The 20,092-nt window shown below is 43.7% G+C and overlaps 2 protein-coding genes across 2 annotated transcripts in view; one reads left to right on the forward strand and one right to left on the reverse strand.

Annotated features, from left to right (window-relative positions):
• The window catches only part of DSG4 (desmoglein 4), a 28,291-nt gene extending 10,210 nt beyond the window's left edge, over positions 1 to 18,081 (reverse strand). Inside the window, 10 exon segments of the mRNA XM_005857060.2 lie at positions 1,257 to 1,484; positions 3,810 to 3,949; positions 5,430 to 5,701; positions 8,470 to 8,655; positions 9,487 to 9,621; positions 9,893 to 10,059; positions 10,989 to 11,133; positions 11,480 to 11,635; positions 16,011 to 16,142; positions 18,019 to 18,081. Of these exon segments, the coding sequence (XP_005857122.1) occupies positions 1,257 to 1,484; positions 3,810 to 3,949; positions 5,430 to 5,701; positions 8,470 to 8,655; positions 9,487 to 9,621; positions 9,893 to 10,059; positions 10,989 to 11,133; positions 11,480 to 11,635; positions 16,011 to 16,142; positions 18,019 to 18,081 (1,624 nt within the window).
• Positions 1 to 20,092, forward strand: part of DSC1 (desmocollin 1) — a 294,686-nt gene that overhangs the window by 88,834 nt on the left and 185,760 nt on the right. The gene's annotated exons all lie outside the window — the stretch shown is intronic.

A 20,092-nucleotide genomic window follows, 5' to 3' on the forward strand; every position in this document is an offset into this window, starting at 1 on the left:
CCTGCCTCCAAAGTCTTTCCTATTTTACCAAGTACTGTGAGATTAGGGAGCCAGCTTAGCCCAAATGAGGCCCTCTCTGAGCATTTCACTTTCTAATTGACATTTAACATTTCAGGGAAAAGAACCTAAAGTATATTAAATATTATGTTGCCTGAAATTTACTCTTCATTTTAATCATTGCTTTCATTTTTATATAGCAAAAATACTAACATACATTCTGGGATATTTATACTTTACATACTTCGGTTGATGCATTCCTTTGTATCTAAATGCTTCATATAATTCTAATTTCAATGCTGCTTAGTACTACATCTTAATATGTACCACACTTTGCCTAACCATTCATCTAATATTGCACAATTGGATTTAAATTTTTATTCTAACAAATAAGTCTGAGCTCATAGCTCTTTATAGAAACAACTAGAGGCCCAGTGCATGAATTTGTGCACCAGTGGGGTCCCTTGGCCTGGCCTGCGGGATTCAGCCGAAACCAGTTCTCCAACTTCCCCTGAGGGGTCCCAGATTGCAAGAGGGTGCAGGCCAGGCAGAGAGAACCCACCAGTGCATGATCGGGGCCAGGGAGAGATGCAGGAGGGCTCCAGGGCATGTCTGGCCCATCTTGCTCAGTCCCGAACGGCCAGATCCCAGCAGCAAGTTAACCTACCGGTTGGAGTGTCTGCCCCCTGGTGGTCAGTGCACGTCATAGTGGGTGATTAAGCGGCCTTAGCATATCATTAGCATATTATGCTTTGATTGGTTGAATGGACGACCGAACGACCGGACACTTAGCATATTAGGCTTTTATTATATAGGATTTCATTGACCTAATATGCTTCTAAGTGAGTAGAAAATGTGTAGATGTAAATCTATGGCATACCTGAGTTTCAGAGACATTTAAGTGATTTGCCTGAAATAATTTAGGCTCGGGAATTGTGACATCTGGCGAGTTTGTCAAGAGTTCTGTTTATTTCAAACTGATAAAATATTTGTGTAGCACCCCATCTATATAAAATAATGGCTAAACTGATCTTTACATACTACTATTTGTAAATGCAGCATTAATAAGACATTTTTACTTTTATTTCAGTTCAACATTTTCCCAAATAGCGTAAATGTGCATATTAATTATTTTCATTTAATATGAATATGGTGAGAATTATGGAAACAGAGATAGAAAATATGACATGGCTTGACTAATTACTGGTAATTGTTTTTGCTTTTGGTCTTTAAAGTGAGCAAGTTTGCATTCCACTTACCATTTACTGGCTTGATATCCCATAAGTTAGCTGTCCCTGGTGGCTGATCAACAACACAGAAGGTAAAGGGAGACCCGTAAGAATGATGGTTAATGTCTCTCGCGGATATAAGGATGGATGGAGAGGCGGTGCAGATGGCATTACTTTCAGCAACAATGACTGGACAGTAGTCATTGACATCAGGAACTTCAATGCAGATGGTTCCCGTAGCCGTTTTCCCAGAGCCATCTGGAAGGGCAAAGCATCATGGGTGTTGGGATGAATGGTGTCAGGGAGAAATTTCTTTCTCACATCCCCTGGCAATGCCACAGCACATAGGAGCAGTGTGAGGGACTCCTGAGGTGGAGCGTGATGGGTTCCTGCCTACGTCACGGCCCTGAAGCCACCTGGCCTCTGCTCACAACCCTCCAGACACTCTGCCTTCTTCCCAGTTTTTTGGACTAGTTTCCTTCTAACTCAAGACTCCTTGGCATCCTAGCCACTCTTCCTAAAATGCTTTCACCTCCATCTTACTCTGCCAACTCCTCTGCATCCTAAGATGCAAAAGGAAATGTCCTTCCTGCTGCTGTCGATTCCCACCCCATCCCCGTAACCAAGACGGCTCCGAGCCTCCATTTCAGGATGCTTATTGACTCCTGGGTTGTTGAAATAACCACAATTGAAATGAAATAACTACTTGTCTATATTTTTTCTTTCCATTTTGTTTAATTCTACCCATTAGATGCTATTTCTCTCGGAGAAGGTACTTCAGAAAACAAATATAAAAATATTTCATTCCCCCCCCCCCCAACCTCTTTGGAATAAATTTTAGGTTAGTATAGTTTATCAAAAAGGGCAAGGTGCCAGGAAATAGTAGGCTGGGTTTTAGTTCACTTTTCTACTTTTATGTTCTTTTATAATGAATAAAGAATTATTTTGTTTTTAACTTGTGAAAGGTCTTAGTTTTATCATTTGTAAACTAGAACATTATCATCTCTTGGGTATTTTACTAGCTCATTTTTGGAGAAGTTAACTTCTCTTAAAGATGATTTTTGTGTGCCTAAGTGGAGAGCCATCTGGTTAACCAAAGGATAATAGACTAGAAGGCTATCCGTACCCTACATGGTTTTGTGCAGTAGGTTCTTAATTCCTGCTTCAGCTTGGACTTTCCAGGCTTAGGCTCTCATTAGAGAGCCATCGGGTCATCCCACAGCTGGTTGTCTGTGTCCTTCTCTGGCCTCCAGGGCTTTCTCAGGGCCGAAGGATGTGGCAACCCACAGCTCAAGTTATTGCTGACAGTGTTTGCTCTGGTGTCCTTTGCTACATAAAGAGCTATGGCCCCTCATCTTTGAACAAACAGCCTTATCTGAACCCCTAGGAGGCCTCTGTGCCAGAGCATACACTCTGCTTATGAATCATCGATGGCCTTGTGTGTAGTCTTTTGTCGATACATTTTTGATAGTGTTTTTCTCTTTTTCTATTCACTTGAAATGACTAATTTTTATCCTAGTTTTTGAAGACTTTCACATATGACCAATGGACGACCTTAGGCTCTGATCAGCATGCTGAGTCCATGTCAGAAGAGGCCTTCTAGAATTCTGATAATAAATGAGGCGATGTTGTTTCTGTAACTGTCCCAGATGTGAAATACGACACTCACAGGATGAAAACCAGAATGTATGCGTTGTAATTGCTTGGGCGTTACCATGGTTTCTTTTATAATCTTACGCTGCCCATTTATCTCTCTCTGTGTTTACTACTGTAAAGCTCAGGTATAAACTTAGTGCAAACCTGCAGTATCTGTCTTCTGATAGGAATGTCTCTGGGATTTCTGGTTTCCTCCCTTGCCGGTTACTGACCTTTTTTGTGTGTGTCGTTTTGTTATGCAGTGGTTGGTTTCCTAGGCAGTGCTCCTGAGAATCATTAACTATTGATAAACAAATGTCTGTTGCTACGCACCTAGAGGAAGGCCTAATAGATTCTCCCATGTGAAAAGCAGCTCAGGGACAAGTAATTCAGTGCATCTGTGCTGAGGACCTCTAGTTTGGATCTTATATTTGCAATAGCCTTGTGCTTCTTGCTTCCTAACATCTTACGTGGGCCACATGTCTAACAGGCGGCACTCACGCAGGCCTCCAGGTGGCTCAGCGGCAGTGACTGCAGAGGCTCTGCAGTCGGGCACCGCCTTTCCTGCAGCCCGTCCCCAGTGAGCTTCCGGCACATCTTGCCGCACTTGTAACATTCCCAACACACTCTGCAGATCCGGTGAACCATCTCAAGCGATAAGGCCATAAACAGAAAATGAATTTTCTTTGTATGTTTTAACTTTTTTGCTTTACACTGTCTGATACAACTCTTTTTTAGAAGTAGGTGAAATAAATTATGACAAATGTAAATTGTGGTTGTAAGTGTACTGAATTCAGTTCTTGGTCTAAGGCACTTAGAACTCTGTAAATCTTGTAGACACCCCTGAATGATATTTTAGTTGAGTCAATCTACTACCAACATTAGAAAAATATTCGTACTTAATGCAAACTAATAATTTGATGAAAACATTGAATATAAATTTCTTACCATCTACAGCCAGAATCTCTGCTGTGTATATCCCATTGATAATATATTTTGACTTCTTATCAAATTCCCTAGAAAATTGTATCTCGCCAGTCCTCGAGTCAACTTTTAACCAGCTGCCAGCATCATGTCCTATGATATACCTGTTTTTAAGGAAATAAGTTCATCATTTGCTTATATGAAAGTTAATAAGTTTAGTCACACCCAATGCATTAAACTTATATATGGTGTTTGCTGCTTTACAGTAATAATTGATTTGGATTATAAAATGTATCTATGTCAATAAAATTCTAACATTGAACATATTAGTGCACAGAGTTTTAAAATTTCATAATTTTTACTCCTCTACTTCTTTATATAATTGCTCATAAAATGTATAAGTCTATTTCAGGTTTGTTTATTAAATCATAGCAATATCAAGGAAATATCCTTTATTCATTTCACGTGGATGTATCAGTTGCTCCTCAGTTTTAAGGTATATTGGTTTCAGAGCACTTCATTGTTGGCCTTTCAGAGGTTGTGGTATCATTTATTCCATTAGTGTGTATGGGTTTTGCGACTTATAATTGATTCAAAGTGCTTGGGCGAAGATCTTTTGTCTCCACCAGGCACAATTTTAAGTTCCCATGGCCCTTATCTGACATCCCCTTTTCCTCTATCCCATACTGACAGACTCCATAAGTGTTGATGTCTTTTAATTTGTTAGCTGATTAAATAATCAAAATTGTTCCAATCAAACCAATTTCTAAGTCAACAGACTGTTCACTCAAAAAATATTGGGCGTAAGAAGGGAGACAAGAAAAGGATATAAAGAATATTTATATATTTCACTATAATTATTTCCCAGACTATCTTATATAGGTCTAACTCAGCCGTGGGCAAACTACGGCCCGCGGGCCGGATCCGGCCCGTTTGAAATAAATAAAACTAAAAAAAAAAAAAGACCGTACCCTTTTATGTAATGATGTTTACTTTGAATTTATATTAGTTCACACAAACACTCCATCCATGCTTTTGTTCCGGCCCTCCGGTCCAGTTTAAGAACCCACTGTGGCCCTCGAGTCAAAAAGTTTGCCCACCCCTGGTCTAACTCATGTATAATATATATACCTCGTGCCCCTAATTCCTACTTTTCTGTTTTCTAATTCTGACTCTCTACATTATTTTAGCTTCAATACTATCCTTCTTTATAAGGTTAAGTAGAAGGTTGAAATTAGCCCCAAAGTTATAGATAACACAGGTTAAAAAAAAACACAAGCGGTGACTCATCTTTTATGATGTCTTACTGTTTATGATATGGCTTAGTCAGCCCAGGTCCAGGGTGGTACCACTGGCCATAAAAGATCAAAGAGATTCACAGAGTAACTGAAGGTGATTCTTTGATCTTACAATTGCTCCCTGGACACAATTACTCTTACACCCAGTTGGAGCCCTTACAGCCTGTAAAACACGATTAACATTCTAAGAACATGTCAGTGCCACAATAGTGTTCTATAGCAGGTGAACAGGCAAAGCAAAACTCCAAAAATAATTCAAGCCCCACACACTGGCACATGCTCCACGAATCAGCACTGAATAGAACCACGCTTTGCCACTCTAACACAAGCAAAGGGTTTGCAGTACCTGACATTCGTGGCAGGATTCCCTGTATCCAAATCTACAGCCGTGTATGTGCCAAGAACATAATTCATTAAGGAATCTCCTCTTACTCCTTCTTGCACACTGAAAGTCATGGAGTTTGGATCAAATGTGGGTCCTTCTCGTACGTTAATGACCTGAATTCTCACAGGGGTTGAATGCATTCGGAATCGAGAGGCAACTGAGTGGTGAAATTCAGCTTGGTTTTTGACTCCAATGCTAAGATGAATATTAGGCATTTGTTCATAATCCAGCATCTGAAATGATAGAAATTAAAAACTCTGAAACAGCAAAATATTTATTTTGACAGAATAAGAAACCATGGTAAGGACACAACTACACCAGCATAAAGTCCAGGAGTTATGCAATTCTGATTGTGAATTGATAAATTTTATTTATTATGGCATGAGGTGTATCTCAGACATGTGATCCCCTTTATCTTTTAGATAATGAGGTGTATAGGTCATTTAAATTGGACTCAAATCTGGAGTTCTGAACTTCATATATAAAAACCCTGGAATGAAAAATGATATTTTTTTCCAAATGAGGTATTTATGACAAATAAAAAATAAAATTAGAATGAAGTAAAGAATGTCCATAACTGTTAACTGAATACATAGGCCCCAGTTTCCTATGTAGAATTCACACCTGAGCATTTCTGAAAGTATAATCAACAGATTAAAGGATCCAATATTAATATTTTTTTTGGTTAAAATTCTAATTGAGTAGCAATTCCTCTCAAAGTCGAAGTGAATGTATATGTACACACATACATATATTTGTATTGTGTGTTAGTATTTCAATACATATTTATCAGTAAATAGCAAAAAGAAAGTTGTTATTGACAGAAATTTTAAATTTTCGTTTTGTCTTTTAAAACTACAAGTTCCTTGAGAATGGAGATCATGTCCCATTTACTTTCATATCTGTAGCACATAGCAATTCTTAATAAATTGGAGTTGAACTAAATCATTTATAATGCCCTCACACTAAGAAAAAGGTTATAGAAAGCTCAGTCAAAAGCCTTGACTGAGGGTGGCTTGAGTAAAGGTCATTAGTGACACCATTCCAAACGCCAAATCCCAGGGGAATTACACATACATTATCTAAACACACAGTTCTTCCGGCTATGTGCTAACACACACATTAAGTAAGGGGTTCCACTCCATCTTAACTAGCCTTGTCATATTATTTTGATGTTTTCAAGCATATTTTTCTGCTCTCTTTAAGAGACTTGGGAAGTTATGCAGAAGAAAAAATAGATATTAATAGATATTTTGTCTACACAGCATCTAACACTACCTTAATCAATTTTCATGAAATTGAATCCAATAGTTTTATTTTGCAATAAACTAAGTATGTCTTTAATACACTTTGACTCTCACAGAAGACAATTATATAAGTCATAGATGGTCATTGCTTGAATTACTCTTTTTTGTGTTCACTAGAATGACAAGCGTAAAACGTAAAGGTTTTTTCCATAATTTTGATGACCACTTTATAAATTTGTGCACCACATGATTTCCATGCTAATGGTTGTGTTTCATGGTAAAGTAGTAATGTTTTAATTGCTCCAGATAATTTAAAAAAAAACAACAGAGAAAGACTCAATATGTAAACGATATTTTTGTATTTCAAGGAGTCTAAATGGCTGATAAAAGTCTCACAGGAATAGAGAAAAGCAGTGACAACATTGAATGATCACCAGGGGTCAAACTAAGTGTGTGTGTGCGTCTGTCTGTATGTATGCTCATAGCTGGAAGTTCTGTCTATGTTGTTAGTAGTAATTGTGTTTGAGAAATTAATCTCCTTTGTTACATTGGTGTTAATTTGAATCTTATTAGTTTGTAGTTTTGTTTCTAATTTGTACCTTCAGATTATATTGCAGCCCATTAAGTAAAAATGGAAAGTAGTTTGAGAAAAGCTAATCTATAGGAAAAAACCAAGCCCTGTAGGTTCGTATTCAAGTTTCTCAGCGGACCGGCTCCCACTCAGCATCTCCATTCCTGAATCTCATTGCTTCTCTAGGCGGATACTCTGCACGGCTGCACAGAGGTGCTCACATGCCCTGCATGTGCATTACATGTTCTTACCTGTATGTGTGCTCACTTCATTTCCCACCTGAGCAGTCTCAGTTAGAAGGTCCTGCTTAACTTATTCCCTGTATAGAATATTTTCAGACAGATCTAGCTCAAAAGCATCCCCCCCTCTGATCTCAGTAATTCTCTCAGCTTTCACCCATTTAGCAATTGATTATGTTTTATATGACATCTGTACTACTATTTATTATGTTTTTTTTATAATATACTAGAGGCCCAGTGCACGAAATTTGTGCATGGGCAGGGTTCCCTAGTGGCTGCTGGCTGCCGGCCAGGGCCTCCCTTCCCCAGGCTGCCTGCTGCCACCGCCAGCTGGGGTGGGGCTGGCCAGGGAGGGGGTCCCGGGCAATTGGCTGGCTGGCCCCACCCCCTGGTTGAACTCCCGGTCGAACTCCTGGTTGAGGGGACAATTTGCATATTAGGCTTTTATTATATAGGATTTTTATTGATTTCAGAGAGGAAGTGAGAGGGAGAGAGAGAAACATCGATGGGAAGAGAATCATTGATGGGCTGCCTCCTACACACCCCCTATTAGGGATTGAACCCACAATCTGGGCATGTGCCCTAACTGGGAATTGAACCTTGACCTCCTAGTTCATAGGTTGACACTCAACAGCTGAGCCATACCAGCTGGGCTATTTATTATGTTTTTAACTCTCGTATTATTTTCTAACGTGGGGGTCCTTGTCTTGACTTCTCAACTAGATATTGGACACTGTGAGAACAAAATAGCCTTCTTATTTTTCTTGGTAATAAATAATGTGTTGCTCGGCTGGCAGTCTCAGTAAGTAAGGAAGCTTACTTAGGGCGCTTGTTCACAGAAACAGTATTCAAGGCTGTGGGTGGGTTGCTTTTTGTAGGCGGACCCTGTCTCAGAGTATTTTAAAACATCTTTAAAAGAAAAAGTTGCAGATCTCATACTGTACCTTGACGACTCTCAAAATGCCTTCATTGGTTCGTGGGTCTGTTTGAATCTCAAACCAATTCCCATCATTCCCGGAGAGAATTAAATATTTTGCCAGCCAATTATCCGTGCCTTCCTCATCAAGATCAATGGCTTTTAACCGCATCAGTTCCGAATTCAAACAGTTCTCCTCAATGCTTGCTGAGTACTGAGTGACACAGACCAATTTTGTAATCAGTGAATTTTCAAAAGAGGGAAGTTAGCTTCAAATCCTGAATTATCATTTACAGTACTAACAACAAACTGTGTCAGAGATTTCTGCATCATTGTTAAATGACATATATTCAACAAGAAATCTAAGAGTAAAGTGATTTTCCTGTGCTATATGTAAAACTAGGGCCAGACTGCATTGTTCCATTTTCCTTGTTTATTTTTGATTTTCCATACCTTCCTTCTTTTCTATAAAAGGCCAGATAATAAATATATTAGGCTCTGTAGGCCTGAGATTAGTGCTGTAACTACTCATTTTTGCTGCTGTAGCATTAGAACAGCCACAGACAACATGTGAAGGAATAAATACCACTGTGGTCCAATAGAAAAAATATTTTTTACCAAAACAAGTGGCAAGCAGATTTGGCTCTGCTGATTTTGATTTTATGCTTCTTTCTGCCTAAGGCTGAAAGTGGAAGTTGAGAATGTTTGGGACTCTGTTAGAATTGATTCAGTAAATCATCAGGCATATACAATCCATCAACATTGTTATAGGATTCCCAGAATGATATTAATAAATTTCTACACTTCTTCAAATGGAATATATGGAGGATATTGGTCTATTGTTTTCACAGAGGAGATCATTATGGAATAGTGAGTGACTCAAAGGCAAATACCCCAAATTAAGATTCATTATTATACATAAAAAATGTCGAGGTTTATATAGTAAAGCTGAGTACATCCATACATGTAAAAGAACCACAACTAGTGGGAAAGTAAATTGATGATTGACGTTTATGTAAAAGGGATGATAAGAGAAACAGCTTACGGAAGTTCTCTCCAAGGTGGGGAAATTATCGTTGACATCTAAGACCTGGATCCTACAGGCACACTCAGAGGAGAGTCCATCTGCAGCTCCGTCTCGGTCCGAGCCCCGCACGAGGAGGTTGTACATGCTGTGCTCCTTGATTAAGATGAAAAAGAATTATAAGACTTAGGTCTTCATTTGAATAAAACTCAACACATTCTCATGTCATTATTCCCCTGTTCTTTTATAATTTTATATAATATATTAATATAATTTTTAATCTATATAATTTTCATTTAAAATAATGTTTGGATTCTTTTTCCTTCCCCCCTTTACACTGGACGAAGGGCATACATGCATTATTTCATCTCCGTATTTTCAAAACGGTATCCTTTATTTCTTCGCATTCGTTCCCGGAAGGCTTTACCTCTCTGTCGAGGAAGCTGGACATGGTGCGGACCTCGCCGGTGTACCTGTTCAGGATGAACATTGGTGCACCTGCTGGCTCCTGAGAGATGATCTTGTAGGCGATTTTAGAGTTCAGGTGATTGTCTTCATCTGCATCGGTGGCACTTAACTTCACTACCAGTGTGTCTAGAAATGAAGATGGAGATGGAGAGTGTTGAGGACTCTGTTAAAATCAATTTGGTAAATCAGCAGGCAAAGGAAGAAAGAATGGTTGGCCTTCTCATGCAGGCTCTCTCTTCTAGTTATCCATGAGCATGGACAGGGTGAGGCAAAAGTGGGTTTACAGTTGTTTGTATGGACAGTCATATAATCTCTATATATAAAAATGTAAGTGACCTGTTGACCACTTGGCCCGTTGACCGCTTGACTGGTCGACCAGTCGCTGTGATGCTCACTGACCACCAGGGAGCAGACGCTCAATGCAGGAGCTTCCCCCTGGTGGTCAGTGCGCTCCCACAGTGGGAGTGCTGCTCAGCTGACTGGGATGAGTGGGGCTGGGATGGGCGGGAGCAGCTCCTCCACAGATCCCCACAGGTTACGCCGAGGGACCCCACTGGTGCACGAATCCGTGCACTGGGCCTCTAGTAACTAATAACTAATAATATAAGAATGAACTGTGTTTCGCGTACTCACACCTATGAACCTACTTTTGCCCAACCCTGTCTTACTATAACTTTAGCTACACCATTAATGACAAAAATCACAGTGATTTGCTTCTTAAAACACTTTATAAAGTACTTGCACTCCTTAAATGCTTTAAATTACTTATATTTCAATCTCCTAAAGCAGGGGTCCTCAAACTTTTTAAACAGGGGGCCAGTTCACTGTCCCTCAGACCATTGGAGGGCCGGACTGTAGTTTAAAAAAAAACTATAAGCAAATTCCTATGCACACTGCACATATCTTATTTTGAAGTAAAAAAACAAAACGGGAACAAATACAATATTTGCATTTGCATGTGGCCCGCGGGCCGTAGTTTGAGGACCCCTGTCCTAAAGCTTTGTCCAAGAGGAATAGAAGTGGCACAATGCGGAGAAGGAGATTGGTCTACTCACTCGCATCGCTGTTTTCTTCAATGCTGCCTGTGTACACATTTTGTGTGAAGACTGGAGGGTTGTCATTTATGTCCATAACTTTGACTCTAAGCTCAAGAGGCCTTTCTAAGTCTTCACCCCGTGCATTCAGAGCCCGGCAATAGATCTGTGGAAAGTTGGAAAAAACCTGTCTTTCTCCACCAAAGGAAATTCAGTTACGTGCTTGAAAATATATAAGGAAACGTGCAGAGAAACAATTTTCTCAGTCAATTGAGACTACTTTTACAGTCTAGTAATTTAAATATTGTCAAGACATTTGATCATGTGCTTATATAATGCACCAGAGAATTCTGAACCATAATTTATTTTCATACTCTTCCTACCTTCTCAAGCCCTTTATTCAGTTTCATTCTACCGTGTTTTATCAGAAGTAGGCATTCTTGGGATGAATTTTTTTTTTTAAAGACATGAAAAATAATACGTGTAAATCAAAACACACTGCTGTGACTTACCAGGAAAAGTGGAGTTATCTCTCTGTCCACCACGGAGGTGATGTTAATTTCCCCCGTCTGAGGATTAATGGCGAACACTCCGTATGGTGGCCGATCAATGCCTACCCCAGAGATGCGGTACGTAATCTTCTGGCTCACTTCGCAGTCTGATCGGATCTATGAGAAAGCGGCGAGGATTTAGGGCGGATATGAACTTCACAGGGTGGTGGAACGAGGAGGGAAAGGCTCTGCAGCCAGATAGGTCTTATATTGAAACCCGGCACCGTGACATAGGCCTGTGTGACCTTGGAAAATGCACTTAATTTTGTCAAGTACTGGTTTGTAATGGGATAATACAACTTATATCCCAGGCTTGTTGTGGGGATTGTATAAGGTAACATGTATACACCCCACCCCAATGACTGACATAGGGCACACCCACGCCTGATGCTAGATTTGTTATTATTAATGTTACCTTGTTCATGTCTCTGATTTGTTTTGCACGTAGAGGAAGTGTTTAACAGAAGAACTCAGAAACTTTACTATTTTGTAAGAAGACTGTGTTGTATTAATATGTACTCTGCTTAGACTTGGATTTGAGATTCAATCAAAATGGTAGATCATTTGAATTAAGAAAATCAGAAGAGAAATACAGTGTTTAGAGATATTGGCAATAATTTTGTAAGTCAAAACCTACCATATCACTCACCTGCCAAACAGAGTTTATGACACATATTCTACTATCTAGATTATGTTTTCATAGGTTTACATCTGTGGCTCATAAATTTAAACAAAGGTAGTTTAAAATTGGAAATCTAACCTATATACTAAAGATGAGAACACTCAATAAAATACTAAGACTTGTTACCCACATATCCACAATTAAGTAAAGGCGGCTAGAAATGCAACTTGGATGAGCTCCACTCTAGTCCAAAGATCTTATTTATGTAAACGAAAATCCAGGAAATTCCTCAAATGCAAATATAAAGGAGAGAATATGCAATACCAGTGGGTAATATAAAGCTGTAAATGTGAGTTGGATGGGAACTATATCAATTCAAAAGCTTTCCAAAACTTTGAAAACATCTGAGAGAGAATAGATCTCTTTTCTTGAGCTGAGATTATATCTGTAATGTCACTGCTGCTGCTTCCTGTAGTTGATGTAAAGCTTTACGGAAGGAGTTCTGATAAACCACTACCCTTGATTGCAATGGTGGCCTGAGGCCAAGAGGCCTAGAAAGAGCTAGCAAAGCTGTTCATGCGGATCCTGCCCTTCATGGATCAACTTATGACACATTCTTCCTCAACGCTCCTTCCTTATTGAGAGCCACTCTGAAATAGTGTTTAGGCTCTCCGAGCTTCTGGATCTAGTGAGACTGTCGGCTGGTCAGGAGAATGTTGATGTATGCAGGCATGTCCTAGAGCGGGCAGGTGAGGAGAAGCAGACATGTGGATGCAGGCATGTTCTAGAGCGGGCGGGTGAGGAGGAGCAGACATGTGCATGCAGGCATGTTCTAGAGCGGGCGGGGGAGGAGGAGCAGACATGTGTATGCAGGCATGTCCTAGAGCGGGCGGGTGAGGAGGAGCAGACATGTGCATGCAGGCATGTTCTAGAGCGGGCGGGGGAGGAGGAGCAGACATGTGTATGCAGGCATGTCCTAGAGCGGGCGGGTGAGGAGGAGCAGACATGTGCATGCAGGCATGTTCTAGAGCGGGCGGGGGAGGAGGAGCAGACATGTGTATGCAGGCATGTCCTAGAGCGGGCGGGTGAGGAGGAGCAGACATGTGCATGCAGGCATGTTCTAGAGCGGGCGGGGGAGGAGGAGCAGACATGTGTATGCAGGCATGTCCTAGAGCGGGCGGGTGAGGAGGAGCAGACATGTGCATGCAGGCATGTTCTAGAGCGGGCGGGGGAGGAGGAGCAGACATGTGTATGCAGGCATGTCCTAGAGCGGGCGGGTGAGGAGGAGCAGACATGTGCATGCAGGCATGTTCTAGAGCGGGCGGGGGAGGAGGAGCAGACATGTGTATGCAGGCATGTCCTAGAGCGGGCGGGTGAGGAGGAGCAGACATGTGCATGCAGGCATGTTCTAGAGCGGGCGGGGGAGGAGGAGCAGACATGTGTATGCAGGCATGTCCTAGAGCGGGCGGGTGAGGAGGAGCAGACATGTGCATGCAGGCATGTTCTAGAGCGGGCGGGGGAGGAGGAGCAGACATGTGTATGCAGGCATGTCCTAGAGCGGGCGGGTGAGGAGGAGCAGACATGTGCATGCAGGCATGTTCTAGAGCGGGCGGGGGAGGAGGAGCAGACATGTGTATGCAGGCATGTCCTAGAGCGGGCGGGTGAGGAGGAGCAGACATGTGCATGCAGGCATGTTCTAGAGCGGGCGGGGGAGGAGGAGCAGACATGTGTATGCAGGCATGTCCTAGAGCGGGCGGGTGAGGAGGAGCAGACATGTGCATGCAGGCATGTTCTAGAGCGGGCGGGGGAGGAGGAGCAGACATGTGTATGCAGGCATGTCCTAGAGCGGGCGGGTGAGGAGGAGCAGACATGTGCATGCAGGCATGTTCTAGAGCGGGCGGGGGAGGAGGAGCAGACATGTGTATGCAGGCATGTCCTAGAGCGGGCGGGTGAGGAGGAGCAGACATGTGCATGCAGGCATGTTCTAGAGCGGGCGGGGGAGGAGGAGCAGACATGTGTATGCAGGCATGTCCTAGAGCGGGCGGGTGAGGAGGAGCAGACATGTGCATGCAGGCATGTTCTAGAGCGGGCGGGGGAGGAGGAGCAGACATGTGTATGCAGGCATGTCCTAGAGCGGGCGGGTGAGGAGGAGCAGACATGTGCATGCAGGCATGTTCTAGAGCGGGCGGGGGAGGAGGAGCAGACATGTGTATGCAGGCATGTCCTAGAGCGGGCGGGTGAGGAGGAGCAGACATGTGCATGCAGGCATGTTCTAGAGCGGGCGGGGGAGGAGGAGCAGACATGTGTATGCAGGCATGTCCTAGAGCGGGCGGGTGAGGAGGAGCAGACATGTGCATGCAGGCATGTTCTAGAGCGGGCGGGGGAGGAGGAGCAGACATGTGTATGCAGGCATGTCCTAGAGCGGGCGGGTGAGGAGGAGCAGACATGTGCATGCAGGCATGTTCTAGAGCGGGCGGGGGAGGAGGAGCAGACATGTGTATGCAGGCATGTCCTAGAGCGGGCGGGTGAGGAGGAGCAGACATGTGCATGCAGGCATGTTCTAGAGCGGGCGGGGGAGGAGGAGCAGACATGTGTATGCAGGCATGTCCTAGAGCGGGCGGGTGAGGAGGAGCAGACATGTGCATGCAGGCATGTTCTAGAGCGGGCGGGGGAGGAGGAGCAGACATGTGTATGCAGGCATGTCCTAGAGCGGGCGGGTGAGGAGGAGCAGACATGTGCATGCAGGCATGTTCTAGAGCGGGCGGGGGAGGAGGAGCAGACATGTGTATGCAGGCATGTCCTAGAGCGGGCGGGTGAGGAGGAGCAGACATGTGCATGCAGGCATGTTCTAGAGCGGGCGGGGGAGGAGGAGCAGACATGTGTATGCAGGCATGTCCTAGAGCGGGCGGGTGAGGAGGAGCAGACATGTGCATGCAGGCATGTTCTAGAGCGGGCGGGGGAGGAGGAGCAGACATGTGTATGCAGGCATGTCCTAGAGCGGGCGGGTGAGGAGGAGCAGACATGTGCATGCAGGCATGTTCTAGAGCGGGCGGGGGAGGAGGAGCAGACATGTGTATGCAGGCATGTCCTAGAGCGGGCGGGTGAGGAGGAGCAGACATGTGCATGCAGGCATGTTCTAGAGCGGGCGGGGGAGGAGGAGCAGACATGTGTATGCAGGCATGTCCTAGAGCGGGCGGGTGAGGAGGAGCAGACATGTGCATGCAGGCATGTTCTAGAGCGGGCGGGGGAGGAGGAGCAGACATGTGTATGCAGGCATGTCCTAGAGCGGGCGGGTGAGGAGGAGCAGACATGTGCATGCAGGCATGTTCTAGAGCGGGCGGGGGAGGAGGAGCAGACATGTGTATGCAGGCATGTCCTAGAGCGGGCGGGTGAGGAGGAGCAGACATGTGCATGCAGGCATGTTCTAGAGCGGGCGGGGGAGGAGGAGCAGACATGTGTATGCAGGCATGTCCTAGAGCGGGCGGGTGAGGAGGAGCAGACATGTGCATGCAGGCATGTTCTAGAGCGGGCGGGGGAGGAGGAGCAGACATGTGTATGCAGGCATGTTCTAGAGCGGGCGGGTGAGGAGGAGCCACAGATGGACGGACAGAGCCCAGTGGTGCTGGAGACCCAGGTCTCTCCCTGATCACTCAGGCGCCTCTGCTCCGTAGTAGCCCCCAGAATGTGAGAGGCAAAGGGGGGCCTTCGCAGCCCAGGCAGGCAAACCCCCCCCCCCCCCCCCCCCCCCCACCGCACCAGTTCCTGCAGTGCCGGTGGAGCACTGAAGCCTGCAGGTCCTGGGATGCTGAGGCTGCCCGCCCTCCAGGGCCTGCGGTCTGGGCGCAGGGCGACCTGTGATGCATCACTTACTCTGGCGATGGGGTTCCGCTTGGAGTTGTCCTCTCCTTCTCGACACGCTGCCGCGAACTTGATCCATTCACGCTTCTGTCTCCTGACAGTTTGCCACTTGGTCGTGCCCTTTTCCACATCCAGTTCTTTAACCTTTAGCGGAAGCAGGCACATTGCAGTGTCAGGGCAGTTTTCCTTCGCAAGGACATCTGCTCAGCACGGTGAGGAACACCCAGAAGAAGCCACGGCATTGAATTTGAGGAACAAAAAGTGTTTTTACCACCTTACCCCTCTAGGTGGGTGGAGCTTGGGCAGCCTCAGCAGCAACTTCTTTCTGGAATCGTCTCACTGCTAACTATATGATTCTATGAAACACATTTTGTTGGCTAAGTGTGGAGCTCGTAATGTTCTACTGGATAATATGGCGTATGTGGTCTTTCTTCTTTCAATCTGTCCACTGATTAGCAGACATTGGTCCAAAGCATCCATGGAGACATTGGGCTTATGCCATAAGGTCCTTGATATTTGGCCTGGTCGGTCCAAAAGCATTCCTGGGGGGGTCTAAGCTGACCCATCTACCTTCCCCCACGTGCCAGTGCCAGCTGGGCTGCCAAGGCAGGAGGGTTATTATGGGCAATGCAGCCACAACATAGTAAATGGACTAATAAAACATGATAATACTTTATGTATTAATCCTGTAAACCAACAGCATAAATAAGTGTTAGGGGCTGTTGGAACCCAGGGGTGTTTCCTAAGCTTGGACAGGACCACATATCGAGATCCAGTTGGCATGGACCACATATGCTCAGGGATGTTCTGGGTAGGACCACATTGTAAGGACCGCTTGGTGTGGACAGATGTGTCAGTGGCTATGGTGGGCAGGACCAAATGTTTCAGTAGGTAGGGACCTTGCCCACCTCACCCTCCATGGAGCTCTGACCAGGCTGTCTGGTCTCCAGAGGTTAACAGCTTTCGGCTGCTCCAGGTGAGTGCAGCCCTGGGAGGTTGTGCTGGTGAGTGTACTTGACTCACAGAGAGGACGGGTGCTGCTTTTCTGTTGGTAAGGACGCCGCTCTGGCTATGTATCCAGATAGATTGTTGCAGATCAGAAGAATGTTTTAACTGAAATCATGGTAACCACCATAATCCCACGGACACCTATATGGATTCTCAGTGCTGTCTGTGTGTTTTCATAGTCTGCTTGCTATGTGTTTTTATAGTCTTAATTGCTGTCGTTGGAGGGTGTTTAAGAGTTTTATACTATTAAAGACTTTAGCAATGTTACTACATGCATGAACATTTTTGTGTATATGTATAAACATGTACACACACATATATATTTTTGTAACTCTTTATGTACTTGTTGAGACATAGATAATTGTATGTTTGTTTTAGCTAAGGCTTCATTTAATTACTACTTTGGGGGGAGGAGCTGCTCCATGCGAATGGAGCTTATACTTTCAGGAACCAAAGCACTTACATTTTTCTCCATTTTGATGCAACTTCCTAAAATGTACCACCTATTGTCTATTTTGTCAACAGAGATCACACAGTTATTATATTTTCTTCCATTATTTGATATTATCAGAATGAAAATGTAACCGCTATAATAAAGTCCTCCCAGAGGAGATAGCTTTACTTTCCCAGTCCCATTCTAAATGGTCCTGGGTTCTATGGTTTTATTTAGTTGTGGTTACAGATACTTTTGCTTTTGTATTTTTTCCTCATTGATGGACCATACAATTATGCTGATGTAATTGTCTAAAACTCCTCTTCCCATTCTAACGTGTTACTTTGCTTTGCCTTAGGTTGGGAAACATAAATAAACTACTAGTATAGTTTGATCAGTAGGAGTTACTATGATGCTGACCTGTCACAAACCTTGCCTGAAAGCATGGACATTTAAAATTATGGCTTTCAAATATCGCTGTTTTCAAATATTCTGATTTTTTGATATATTATGCATTACATGAATCAGTTTTTCTTTCCATTCTAAATTGAGAAGGTAGTTTTAATCATTATACCTTACCTCAACAATGAATTCACTGTTTACTTCCAGCACCACCTGTTATAGAAGATATAGCATTAGCATAAATTTGCATAGTTTAAAGGAAGTCGAGTCATGAAATTATTGACAATGTTCTCTGATTAATTAATTTCTTAAATACACATTTTGCTAGTGATATGGAATAAACATGGGCAACACAAAATTAATAGTACAGGTTTTCCCCCACAAAGGCTTCTAAACTTTTAAGGAAGCAAACACATAACTATAGGAAAGTTAGGGTATGTGCCTCAGCAGGGGCTCAGTGGAAGGAAAAGCAGACAGCTCAGGTTACCCAGTGAGTTCCAGGGAGGCCACAGAGGAGAGAGGGGGTGTGAAAGGGGGCTGCAGGATGAAGCTACTTTGATAAGAGAAATTGATGGGGACAATTTTTCAGCCAGAATAAAACACGAACACAGGTGTAAGGGGATCCTCTAAGTTTCCCAGGATGCTCCAGGAATGGGAAGTAATATTATCAGCTGGAAAGAAGAGGAAATAGCGAGGAGACACGGGAGACAAGGTTAGGAATGTCAGGTTGGAGGCAGATCATGAAGTGCTTTATATACCAAACTAGGAGTGTGGGCTTCATTGAATAAAATACGGGGTTTGACAATAACACCGTTTTAAAAACACATCATTGATATGAAGGGAAGGTTACGAGGGAAAAGTACTTGAAGTTAAGACACTTAAGAATGAGCAGTTGCTGGGTAAGACACAATTAGAACATGAACATAGCACTGACTGGAAAGAAGAGAGAATGGAGACATTGTCAAGGAGCCAATAGGACCTGTAGATTGTGGGTACAAGGGGAGGATGTAAGTTAAGTTGGCTTATTGGGGCAACGGGGGTACTTTTAATAATAACAGAGAATTCAACAGGAGAGGGTCACTGCAGGGAGATGATGCCGAAGTTTTCATTCATTAATTAATTAGTTAATCTTATTACTTCTAAAATTTGGGAAAGACATAAAAGATGAAGAAGTGGAAATTTATCTAAACAGGAGTGCTATTTAAAGTTGCAGGAGGTGAGGGTAGTCCATTAAAAAGTTTAAGAAGATCAATAAAGTAGTCAGAGAACAGACTCTTATAGGAAATGCTTATATTGTGCAGGGGACAGAAGAAAGAAGTCTAAGCAGAGAATAGAGAGGGCGGGGGACCAGGTTTGAGGGTGCAGAGCAGCTTTTGTCCACACAAAAAGGTCAGAAGTGGCAGTGGCGGTGGCTGTGGTTGTGGTTGTGGTTATGGTTGTGGTTGTGGATATGGTGGAGGGTTGGTCAGCAGACTGAATTCAGAAAGAAGAGATGCAGATGGAGAAGAAGTAGCCAGAAAAGAGGCAGGATGAGTGGCAGGCAGGGATAAGAAGTTAGCTGAAGAGGAACTACTTAATGGTTCATGTCCCGTAGCAAGGTCAAGGAGATTGGGAACTGAGACGTCCCTGGGGTTTGCGCAGGCAGTCAGCGCGAACTTGTGCAAGTGGCATCAGTCAGATTGCAGGAGTCAAGGAACAAGCTGTTGAGAAAGCACACATAGCAACCATACATGACATTTTCAAGTTAGGAGTTAAAAGATGTAAGAGAGATGATGCAATTTGAGGAGTTAATGAAATCAAGACATATTTTTTAGGTTGGGAAACCATGACCAAATATACAGTCCACAGGGAGAGGAAAAGGGGTTTGTGGAGAAAGAATGGTAGATGGAGATGAGGGAAAGGGAGGGGAGGAGGAGGCGGAAGTCAAGGAGCTACAAGTGTAGTCTAAGAGCATGGGAGTGGTTAATCACAGTGCAGGGCAGCGGGTGGTGAGCACACAGTACAGGTAATGCTTGTGGAGCTGGGCACCTGCAGCCCGTATGGTTTTGTTCACCGGTGTCATCCCAATTCATTCAATAAAAAGGAAACAATAACAGTGCAAGGAGGAGCCTGGTCATGAAGACAATCTCTTCCTCTGAAACAGAAGCCGAAGGACACTATGAAGAGAGAAGAGCATTGTGAGGTGTAAGAGCAGGATAACTTTTACATGGCTTTTCCGAATCGGAGTGAGCAGGGATGGGGAAGGCGGGGG

This window comes from Myotis brandtii, unplaced genomic scaffold (assembly GCF_000412655.1).
Source record: "Myotis brandtii unplaced genomic scaffold, ASM41265v1 scaffold107, whole genome shotgun sequence".
NCBI classification, from domain to species: Eukaryota; Metazoa; Chordata; class Mammalia; order Chiroptera; family Vespertilionidae; genus Myotis; species Myotis brandtii.